Here is a 12,657-nt window from a genome sequence, read left to right as displayed (position 1 = left end):
TTCTATCATTCATGTGGCTATCTGAGAGTCTCAAATGTTGCTAATGTATCTGGCTCCACCACCTCTGCCGCCAGTGTGTTCCACGCACCCACCACTCTCTGTGTAAAAAAACTTGCCTCTGACATCCCCCCTATACCTTCCTCCAATCACCTTAAAATTATGCCCCGTTGTGTTAGCCATTTTTGCCCTGGGAAAAAGTCTCTGACTGTCCACTCAAACTATGCCTCTTATCATCTTGTAGACCTCTATCAAGTCACCTCTCTTCCTCCTTCTCTCCAAAGAGAAAAGCCCTAGTTCGCTCAACCTATCCTCATAAGATATGCTCTCCAATCCAGGCAGCATTGTGGTAAACCTACTCTACACCCTCTCTAAAGCTTCCACATCCTTCCTATAATGAAGCGACCAGAACTGAACACGATACTCTAAGTGTGGTCTAACCAGAGTTTTGTAGAGCCGCAATAGTACCTGGCAGCTCTTGAGCTCAATACCTCGATTAATGAAGGCCAACACACGATATGCCTTCTTAACAACCCTGTCAGCCTACGTGGCAACCTTGAGGGATCTATAGACTTGGACCCCAAGATCCCTCTGTTCCTCCACACTGCTAACAGTCCTGCCATTAACCTTGTATTTTGCCTTCAAATTCGCTCTTCCAAAATGCATCACTTCACACTTATCTGGGTTGAGCTCCATCTGCCACTTCTCAGCCCAGCTCTGCATCCTATCAATGTTGTAACCTACAGTAACCTTCTACACTATCCACAATACCACCAACCTACGTGTCATCTGCAAACTTACTAACCCACCCTTCCACATCCTCATCCAAGTCATTTATAAAAATCACAAAGAGCAGGGGTCCCAGAACAGATCCCCGTTGAACACCACTGGTCACCGACCTCCAGTCAAAATACACTCAGTCTACAACCACCCTCTGTCTTCTGTGGGTGAGCCAATTCTGAATCTACACAGCCAAGTTTCCCTGGATCCCATGCCTCCTGACTTTCCTGAATGAGCCTTCCATGAGGAACCTTATCAAATGCTTTACTGAAATCCATGTACACCACATCCACTGCTCTACCTTCATCAATGTGGTTTGTCACAACCTCAAAGAATTCAATCAGGCTTGTGAGGCACGACCTGCCCCTTTCAAAGCCATGCTGACTGTCCCTATTCAGCCTATGCTTCTCCAAATGCCCATAAATCCTGTCTCTAAGAAACTTCTCCAGTAATTTGCCCATGTTCTCTTATCTTTATGTTTTCATCAAATTTGGATATGTTGACTTCAATTCTACCATTTGTTGTTAATTAGTAAGGTGAATAGTTGCAGCTCTACACTTCCTTGAGGGTCAGCACATTCTGCCCATTTAATACCTGCCTAAAAATACTACCTTCTGTCTCTTACTGCTCAGCCAATTTTCTAGCCAAGTCAATAGCATGCCTTCAATTCCATAAATATCAAACAAAAATGGAAGATCAAAGAAAACTGCTCTTTTTGTAATGGCAGAGATGTCGTCATTTTCGGTGTTCAACAGTGGGTTTCATTAGTTTTGATCCATGTGAAAATTAACCAGTGAATTATGTTTCAACAGAAATAAACAGGGAGGTAAAAGAGGGGGAGGAGTTGTACTACTAATCAGGGACAATATCACAGCTGAACTCAGAGGGGACATAATGGAGGGCTGATAGTTGTACAAACTGCCTGCCACCTTGTCTACATACTGCTGGCTATCTTTGAAAAACAATTCAAGAAATATAAAAATGCTAAAATAGTTTGAAACTCTCCATATGAATGGAATTCCGTTTTTGTGTAAGCTTCCCTTTTCCTTTTCATTTGTTGCCAATAGGAAGATATAGACTAGATAAAAAGATATTGTATGATAGATGGGAGACATTTTAAAGTATTTCTTCTTTAGTTAATCCAACAGAAAAGCAATTTTAAGTACAATTGTGGAGCTCTGCTTTCCTAAATGCAGACCAGTGCCAGCAAGCAGTAAAAAGTCACCTCAGGAATCTTACTGAAATGTTTGTGTTTTACCGTCAGTCTTTGTCCTTCCATAGTTGACTCACTACATGATAAGAAGTAAATCATTTAATTGTTTACCCAGGATTCTGTTACTTTTGTGAAATAGGCAAATAATGTTGCAAGGTTTCTATTAAGTGGCTTTGGAACTACATTTTGAAATGTTATCAATCAGTAACCAGATAACCACAGATTAAAGAATATCTTGATATGGTGTTAAATTATTTTGTTTGGTGACTGTAGGTGTGCTGGTGCTTTTAAAGGGTGCAAAAGAGGTCTTCAGAGTTAGTACAACTGAAAGATCTGCAGGCACCTCTACTCTACTCAACTACTGTGTTAGCTGAGCAAATTTATAATGTCAAAAAAAGCTGACAAACCTTGTACTTTAGTGGCTTTGCAAGGTAGGAGCATAGAATAATTAAAAACAATTCCAGTAAAATAAGCTTGATAAGTGTAAACACCAACTTGCATTTATATAGCACCTGTGACATGGTAAAGCATCTCAGGATGCCAGACTACATGATGTGGTACCAGGCCAGAAGTCATTCAAAAGGGTCGATGCTAAGGAACATGTTAAATGAGGGAAACATTTTCAAATGTTGGGGTTTTTGGGCTGAAGCCACAACAATGGTGCAGCAATTAAATTTGGGGACAATCAAAAGACCACAATTGAAGGAACAGAGAAATCTCGGAAGATTGGAAGAGATTAGCAGCAAGGAGGCACAAGGTCCTAGAGCAATTTGAAAATAAAGGTAAGAATTTTAAAATTAAAGCAGTGGAGCTCAGCAAGAATAAGCACAATGCATCAATGGGATTTGGTCTGAATTGGTACACTGGCAGCAGAGTTTTGGATGAATTCACAGAGAGCTTTTCATTTTTCTGGAGCTAGTCAGAGTATTACATAGCATCAAAATTGGTACTGCTGTCAGCTACAATAATATCCTTCCAGAATTTCTGAAACAACTTGTTGCAGTTGCTCAGTTTTGCCTGGTGCAGTTCCTTACAGGGCCACCATAAAGAAAGAAAGCCAAACATCTGGTACATGTCGAAAATCATCTGCTTCCTATAACCTAGTAGGGACCCAAACCAGGTATCAAGCTATCATCCAAAGCCACTGCTCTCTTCATTTCAAGGTCCTGGAGAGCCTAATTTTCCAAACACCAGAGGGGGAAAATGAGGAATCTTGATCAAGCAAGCTTTTGACATGTTTGAAACACATGCAGCCAAATACTTGTGTGAACTATATACATTAAAAATGTTTTACAGAAAAACCTGAAAACGGGTGCCATCTTTTTAACCTCACAGGAGCATCTGATATGTTGTGGCAGATGGGTCTGTTCATTAAAATATTAAGAGTTCTCCCACAATAACCAATGTCATTGATATTCTACTCCAAGACAGACATATCAGAACGCACATGGTAGCACTTGGGGAAAACCAAAAATTGGTACTCCAGAGGTCTGTACCCAAATTTATTTAATCTGTACACAAATGACCTGCCACCACATCTATCATGCAGATGACATTTGCTCTGGCTGCAGTGGTTGAAGACCACTTGAAGTGATGACATTGCAAAGGTGGCTAGTTACAGGAATACATGGAGTCTTCAGCCCAGAGCCAGCAAGCCAAGAAATATGTTTCACCTTTACCTTGGCAGTACTAAGACAGAGCTGAACATGCTACTGAATGGCCAGAGGCTGAAGTAAGAAGCATACCAAGCTTACCTGGCCATGACCATTGACCATACACTGACATATGAAAGCCATCCGACAATTATAGCAAAGAAGGTCAAAACACATAACAATTTTTCCCAAGCTAGCAGGCTTTACGTAGAGTGCAGATTCCTTAAACCAATTCAGCTAATGTCACCTTATACATGACAGCAGACTGCTATGCCCTGGTATGGAACTGGACAGTGCAAAGTAAAGTTGTGAACATACAACTCAACTCTACCATGTGAGTCATCACTGGAGTTCCCTGACTAACTCCTCTTCCTTGGCTCCCACTCTCGAGCCTCATTGCTTACCTTCACATTAGGAGGGGACAACATAAATTAACCTTTGAAATGAGTTTTTGTAACCCACCAGCTGCATATCTTTCTTCACAATATCCACTGTGGTTGAGGCTGGCACACCAGAAGGTGACAGGGGTGACCCCATGAAGGGATGAGAGGAACCCTTTGCCAACCAGTTCCTCATCACACACCCCACTGCTGATCCACCAGGATTTGACCTTTCATATCAGAAGTGGGTCATTCTCAACAGGACTGGACAGGGCCTCTGCAAAACCAGCCAACAACTTTGGGATATTTGAGACAATCCAGAATGCAGTTCCAGTGCAGTCCAAACATCAATGCATATTGTCAACGACTAAACTCACTAGTGGGATCTGGGTGCTTCACTTGATCACTAAGGATACTATTGTTGGGCCTGGTGAATGTGCAAACACTAAACAAATAAATATGGAAAGTAGAATGAAGGAATGCAGGTGTAATGAAATTAAGTCAATGCTGGAGGCTAACAAAGGCATGGATGAGGATTTCAGCTTTCAATAAGCTCCTATTGTCACCGACATTTACGAATTTGTAGATGTCACTTTTAAAGGGGAGCTGGCATTATCATAAATTATTTCAATTGAAGTGAACCATAATAAAAAATGAAATTGATTCTGGGGTGGTAGCCCCATCAGTGAATGACCTCAAAGATATCAGCATGCTCCCTCTCCAGAACACCTGGGTGAACTCTGGAAGTCATATAATTTATACAAAACACCTAAAAGACCAGGAAGCCCAGGTGTGTTATCCCTAAGGATTCTATAGTGGCACCTCCCAAACCCAAAAACATCTAATACCTGAGAAGGCAATTACAGTAAGAACAGGGGTTTGCCATCACCTGCTGGTCCTCCTCCAAGTCACAAATTACCGTGACATGGAAACATATCACCGCTACTTCATCTTTGCTGGATTAAAATCCTGGAACTTCCTATCCAGCAGCACTGTGAGAGTACCTTCACAAGGACTGCTGTGGTTCAAGATGGGGGTTCCCCACGATCTATTCAATGGATTAGCATTAAATGCTGATCCTTCTAGCAAAACCCACATCTCATGGGTGAAATAAAGTCCATCCATGCCCCTAGATGATGGTGAACTAAATGCTAGAAGGGCCAATTTTGAGTGCTTGTGTGTGTGTCCAGCACAGTGGTCTATGCAGAAGAAAGATGAATGGTATAAGTGAACTACTTTTAGGTTCCTACATTCAATCGCTGCTCTATGTTGAGTTAGTGGTGACTGTTAGTCTTAAGATACTCAGGTTAGGAAGGGGCTAATAAAATAAAGTTCAGGCTTATTTCTTGCTTTACTACAGAGAAAAATATGCTTGTCTGGGCATTAAGTGACTTTCACAGATGTGTAACCTACCGATAATCACAGATGACTAGTCAGTCTTAATTTTCCATTTTATTTACATTAGTTGTTGATTGGAGGTATTTTCTTTGGGAAGTTAATTTGTCTACTCCTTGCTCTTAATGTTAAAAAAAATTACCACTGTGTGACTAGAGATCATCTAGATTAAAATAAGCATACAGTCACTCTAGACAAGGTCAACTTTACTCTTTGAAGGGAAATAATTTACCTGTTTCAGTAGAGATTCTTGTTCTGGTGCTTCTTTTTTCAAATATCATGGCAATAGACTTTCCTTGAAGTAGAGGGAGGATCTTTCAGAGGGATGGGGAGCAAAAGCAAATATGATTAGAAGTTTTACTGGACCAAATCTCCATATCAGTAATGACAGCAAATATTGACAATATATTTATTGTTAGAGAAAAAGTGAATATCAAGGAACAAATCCCAACTCAAACCTGCTTTTCAAGAGCTTATCTCTTGCATTGTCTGCATGACGTTCACTGAGAGCATATACCAGTGATATTCAAAATTTGAAACATCCAAGCATAGTTACATTTAAATTCATTTTCCACTAAGATTTTGGAATTTGGCCTGTTTTAAATTGGAATGGCCAAAAGAAAGCAATTTATGAGGGCAGCTTCTCATAGATCTCAAAGGATTGTGTTTGGGCGCCCATATCAGATCAGAATTCAAATTGATGAGCTTCCCATCATTATTCTTTACCAAACCAAGATCGACAGAAAAATGTATGTTGCTCTTCTGATTGGAGAATACAATAAGAGACTGACCAAGCATGGAAGACCACCTAAAGTATTCAATTTTGTTGAAAGAACCTCAATAAAATGGGATGTGTGCATGAACAACACGAAAAGAAGTGGGAATGCTCAGAAGCAGACATGAATAAATATATACATTATCGGTATTAATAGTGTAAGTGATGTTATTAATCTGCCATTTACCTCTCCTTTCTGCTTTATTCTCATTTTCAGATCAGCTGCTGTCCACAAAAATTGTTTGATTTCTTCTCCATTAAAATCCTTGAGAGACAGTAGATGACGCCCTTTCAGAGTAGCAGCGCCTAGTACAACCTGCCCACATCTGCAATCAGAATTCTGGGTTACTTGGAAATTAGCAAAAATTTGCCTTTAATTTATTCTGTGCCAAAATGGAAGCAGGAAATAGTTGCTGAAAAGTCATCAAAATACAGACAAGATTTCATTACAGAAATGGAAAATGTTGCCATATTTAGATGATAACTAGCATCTGTAGATAATGAAATGGACCTTTTCTACCTTTTGAATCTAACTGACCTACATACTTCATCTGAAATCCCACCCTGTCCCCCACATGACATTTCCACAAGTCATACCCATAATCACAAGGCAGAAACAAAATCACAATCCATTGGACCTCAGAAGGCATGAACTGAAAGCTCTTCAGCTTCAACTACCTCTGTAGAGGTATTGTGGTCCCAATAATGGCAAAGCTATCATTGTTTGGTGTCATTGCACTGTGAAAGTGAGAGCCATTTTGAGAGTTTCATGCCTGCTGAGTTTAATGCGGGAATCGTGAGGTTGCTATGTGATTCAGCTTGCCCCCACAGGCTGTGCTGTTGTGCAGTCTCCTTCACCAGAATCAAGGGAAATCAGCTAAATTAAAGAGATTTTAAGGTACTCACGACTAGCCTTGTTGTTTTATAAAGTGCAAATGTTGTGATTTGTTGCATGTCTAGGTGAAATTTTAATGGAATTCTAAACCATAATTACTGCTTAGCAAACTCTCTCCCCTAAAAATCTCATTTTACATGTGATTTGAAGTTCCTCATGTAAACATTTCAAAATATTGGATTATAAGAGAATAATTATTTTCTTCAATGATTTACAATGTTTGATCTTCTTGTATGTTTATTTAGTGCTTTGAAAAATTGTGTTTTTTTTTTCCTTTCCAGATATGCTGGTTGTAACAGTTCTTCAAATTCATTTGCCATCTTGATGATACCAAACTATTGGATGCCGATGACCTTGTGGAACTCATGTTTGACAACAACCAATGCTGGAAAACCGAAATCCCTGGCACACAGATTGCTGGTTCTTCGTGGGCTGCTTTTTCTGAAGCCGGCAGCAATTGCATTTGCTTTGTTGCAGCTCCCAAATCAGAACCCTGGTTTACTCCACTGTCAGTGACAAACTTAGATTAAATATTATAGACAGAGTCAAACCACTTACCATTGATATTCAATGGCATTACCATTGCCGAGTCCCCCACCATTAACATTTTGGAGAAGCTACCATCAACCAAATACTCAACTGAACGCAACCACATAAGCACTTTGGTTACAAGAGCAGGTCAGAGACTGGGTATCCTACAGAGACTGACTCCTCATCTGATACCCCAAAGACTTTCCACCAAATACAAGGCACAAATCAGGAGCACAATGGAATACTCTCATTCACCTGATCTGCTCAGTTCCATTAACTTGCAAGAAGCTCAAATCTATCCAGGACAATGCAGCCTGCCTGATTGGTCCCCAAATCCATCACTCTAAGCATTCATTTCTTCTATCACCAGTGCAAAGGCTGGATTTTGTCCCGTCCATCAAATACAAGTGAATGACTTGGATATGGATGTGGGAGACAAGATGACACAAAGATTGGAAAAGCTGTTGATAGTGTAGAAGGTAGTCTTAGGCTGCAGAGCGATTTCAATGTTCTGATGAAATAGGCTGAAAAATGATAGATGGAGTTGAATCCAAACAAAGGTGAGATGATGCATTTTGGGAGCACTAATGAGGCTAAGACATACAGCATGAATGATAGGGTCTTATGGAGTTTTGATGAATAGAAGGACCTCAGAGTACAAGTTCATTGATCCATGAAGGTGGCAACACAGGTGGAAAATGTGGATAGGAAGGCATATAAGGTTCCAACTTTATAAAACCTTAGTCAGACCTCAGCTGGAGTTCTGGCCACCAAGGTATGAGGAAGGATGTGAGAGTGCTGGAGAGGGTGCAGAGGAGATTCACCAGGTGTTGCCTGGGATGGAGCAGTTCAGTTATGAGGAGAGACTGAAGAAGGTGGGTCTATTCTCCCTGGAGTGAAGGAGGTGAAGAGGAGACATGACAGAGGTATAAAAAAATTATGAGGTTAAACTGGTAATTTGGTTTATTATTGTCATATGTACCGAGGTACAGTGAAAAACTTGTCTTGCATACCGTCCATACAGATCAATTCATTACACAGTATAGGGTAAAACAACAACAAACTGCTGAATAAATGTTACAGTTACAGAGAAAGTGCAGTGCAGGTAGACACTAAGGTGCAAGGTCATAACGAGGTAGATTGTGAGGTCAAGAGTCCACTTTATCGTACGAGAGAACTGTTCAATAGTCTTATAACAGCGGGATAAAAGCTGTCCCTGAGCCTGGTGGTACGTGCTTTCAGGCTTTTGTATTTGGGGCATAGATATGGGGAAAAGTTTCCTGCTACCCTATCAGAAGTAGGTAAAATTAGAGGGCATAGGTTTAGAGTAAGGGGGAAGAGATTTAGACAGGATATGAAGGACAACTTCTTCACCCAGAGCGTAGTGAATACCTGGAATGCACTGACTGAGGGAGTGGCTGAAGCTGGATCACTGACAACATTTAAGAAGTATCGAGACAAACACTTGAATCGCTTAGGCATAGGAAGTTATGGAACAAGTGCTGGGAGATGGGATTGATATGGAAGGGTACCCACTGGTCAGCATGGATGAATTGAGCCAAATGGCCAGTTTCCATGCTGTATGATTCTATGATATAAAATGCAATGCGGTTACTTGCCTCAGCTACTTCAATAGCACCTCTCAAACCTGTGAGCTTTGCCACCAAGGAAGAGAAGGGCAGCAAATGTGTAGGAACACTGCTGCCTAAATGCTTGCTTAATTTAGGAAATGGATGATAATTTCCAGCCTTGCCTGTGTCATCCACATGCTACAAATTCATAAAATCAATTGAATGGTTAAACTCTTTTAAACAATGCTAATTAATGTTTTGAATTCAAAGATAGTAGAGATTATTTTAAGAATATTGTTGATCAACCTCAAATCAACAGGAACCCATTCTCCCTGTGATTTTGATCTGGGGCAAAACTCATTTCCCCAGGCAAAGCAGATATCCAGAGCAAACTTTTATTAATCAGCATTAAAAATAAAATCACAAAAAGAGGATTTATACATCTGGTGTAACTTGCACTCAACAGTTTGCAATCTTTCATGCCAGTTAGCTTGAGCTCAGATAATTTGTGCTGGAAAAACCAACACAAAATAGCCCCAAGAGCTTCTGCTAGTTTGCATACCTTTTGGTGATGAGGGGAGTGGAAAGATGGGGAAATCAGAGGTGGAGGACAGCAGGGAAACAGTTGCTGTTTAATAGTTACTGGGATAAAATTGGTTTAAAGGCAAAATTCTGAAGATGATGGAAACGTGAAATAAAACAGAAAATGCTGAATGTACTCAGCAAATCAGGTTGCTTTGGTGGAGAGAGAAATAGAGGCAAGTTTTCAAGTCCATGATTTTTCATCAGAGCTGGGATGAAAGTAGTTTGGTAAAAATTAATAAGCAAATGCACAAAAACAAAAGAGGAGCAGAAATAGTCCATCAAGCCCTTCAAACCTGCCCCACCATTTAATATATGTGCCGGCTTTAACTCCACTTCTGTACCATTTCTTCATGCCCATACTCCATTCCTCAGTCCATCAAATATTTATTCACCTCCACTTTAAATACTTTTAATGATCCAGCTTCCACTACCCGACGGGGTAGAGACTTCCAGAGATTCATTACCCTCGGCAAGAAGATACAAAATAGTTAAGAAAATCATAAAAGATTTAAACGAGCTGCCAATTTGCTCCTGCCTGTTGTGTGCAGCCCAGATGCAATTTCAATAACGAACAGCTCTGGCCTTGGCAAAGTATTATAATGGTTTTGGTGATTTCTGTCACGTTGGCTGCACCACAACATTTTGCTAAACACATTTAAAGCAGCGTGTTATGGGCAAATAAGATTTTCCAAATGATTGCCCCGCCCCCACCCCAGAGCGTGGCCATTGTTTTACTTTAAAGTTTAATTTGGAAGCGGTCATTCTTTTAATCAAACGAGGAGAGAGAGGTATAACTGGGTACGTTGCCTGTATGTTGTTCAGTGGCACCCAAAGTCAGTGACCCCTCGCACACTGGGAAACCCTGCAACGCTTGCCTCTAAATCCACTGCCATGCTGCAGATCCTGTTACAGTCATCGCGAGATGGAAAACAAACTCAAACTAGGCTGAACAAAACTCTGATTATTTATACATTTTAAAAAAAACACCTAAATTAGAGAGAGGGAATTGGAGAGCGAGGGCCGAGTGTAGTCACCAAGCTCGCCATCTCGCCCACAAGTGTTTTTGGACTCGGTCTGCTCTCCCAGCAATCAGAGTAAACCACTCACCGAAACGAGCGCACGGAGCACTTGTTGCTCAGAGAAACCGAGCGCCCGAGGAGGTTCCTTAAAGCGAAGATCATGGTTGCTTTGGGGTTGCGCTGCTAAGGTGCACCGACTCCCGCCTGGTGTGAGACGTTTCCACGCTCCGAGCTGAGTTGTGTGGCTCCACTGACCCACGGTCTGATGTAATCAACACCGCCGGGGTCGTACCCGCTGCTGGCGGGTAAACAGCTGCAGTGGAGTGGGAACCTACCTGGCTGGCCTGAGCGATTCCGCTCCCGGGAGGGGCTCTGGGACATTTGTGAAAAGAATACTTTTGGATCTTGATGTTGTTGGCGGTCATGTGTGTAATTATTCATGAGTTAATTGTGTATTAATCTTAAAATGGCAAATGCCAGAAATACTCAGCTGACCAAATATAGTCTGTGGATAGAGCAGGCAAAAGACCTTAAGTTTTTTGAGGATATGTTGAAATTCTTGACTGTTGTCTCAACTGCATTTCCTGCATCTCTAGTATTTTGCAGTTGCTTCAATCAAATTAATAACGAGAGCATATTTTGGTTTTAAGTTTTAAAGTTTTCATTGCTGTATTTCATCAGTAATGGATATACCATCCGATCCGCACAAACCTTTTTATTTAAGCACCAAACCCTTAATTGAATTAAATTGGATCCAGAAACTCAATGCATATTGCAGATGATATCAAACTAGGAGAGACAGTGTGATCTGTGGAGACAATATAAAAATAATAACATGCAGCACTCGAGGTGTTCAGGACAAAGCAGCCCTCCCGACGGCCAATCAGTCTGTGACTCTGAACGTTCATTCCCTCCACCATCCTGCACCTCGACTGCAGTGTGCACTGCCTACAAAATGCACTGCAGTTGCTCACCTCGGGAGCCTGAAATTCCAATAACAAAGGCGGCTAGGTGCATGGGACCCTTTTACTTCTGAGTTTCCCTCCAAGTCACACACTATCCTAGCTTAGAAATAGACCACAGTTCCTTCATTATCACTTGTCTAAGTCACGGAACTCCCGAACCAACAACAGCATGGGAAGTACTGCTGCAGATCATGAAGGTGGGTGATCACCACCTTCTTAAAGGTAGTTTGGGATGGGAAATAAATGCTGGTCTCACCAGTGATGCCTGTATCTGTAAATGACTTTAAAAATAGATAGGTTAGTTGACATATATAGCTGAGAGATAGAATAGCAAGGAGTCCAAGTTTAGTATGGTCAAAAGATCTGGTGTTGTTAATGCATCTGATGATCACCAAGCTCAACTGATGCAGACCACCAGGCTGTGCTCCTTCTCCCTGCATACAAACTGAAACGGGAGGATCCGGTACAGAGAGTCGTGCAGTGCTGGTCTGAGGAAACAGATGAGATTTGAGACAGTGGACTGGTTCATGTTCAAAGACTCAGCTGCCAGCCATGATGAGTATGTCACCACCATCACAGACTTTATCAGCAAGTGTGTTGAGGACTGTGTACCAAAGAAGACAATACGGGTGTTCCCAAAGGGGAAACCATGGATGAACCATGAGATCCACTCCCTACTGAAGTCGAGGACTGCTGCACACAAATCTGGTGATCCTGATCTGTACAAGAAATCGAGATATGACCTTCGGAAAGCTATCAGGAATGCCAAGAGGCAATACCGACTCAAAATAGAGTCCCAGACCAGCCGTCAGCTATGGCAGGGCTTACATGCTGTAACGGGCTACAAAACGAGTTAACAACAGCACATCCCTTCCTGATGAGCTTGATGCATTCTATGA

General features: G+C 41.4%; 1 protein-coding gene across 1 annotated transcript in view; it reads right to left on the bottom strand.

Annotated features, from left to right (window-relative positions):
• The window catches only part of otc (ornithine transcarbamylase), a 41,289-nt gene extending 30,154 nt beyond the window's left edge, over positions 1-11,135 (bottom strand). Inside the window, 3 exon segments of the mRNA XM_052013908.1 lie at positions 5,650-5,731; positions 6,380-6,518; positions 10,882-11,135. Of these exon segments, the coding sequence (XP_051869868.1) occupies positions 5,650-5,731; positions 6,380-6,518; positions 10,882-10,955 (295 nt within the window). The 5' untranslated portion in view covers positions 10,956-11,135.
• Positions 11,136-12,657: the final 1,522 nt, after the last annotated feature.

Source organism: Pristis pectinata, chromosome 4 (assembly GCF_009764475.1).
Source record: "Pristis pectinata isolate sPriPec2 chromosome 4, sPriPec2.1.pri, whole genome shotgun sequence".
Taxonomy (NCBI): domain Eukaryota; kingdom Metazoa; phylum Chordata; class Chondrichthyes; order Rhinopristiformes; family Pristidae; genus Pristis; species Pristis pectinata.
Note: the sequence above shows the minus strand (reverse complement) of the source record. Positions and strands in the feature narration are given on the sequence as shown.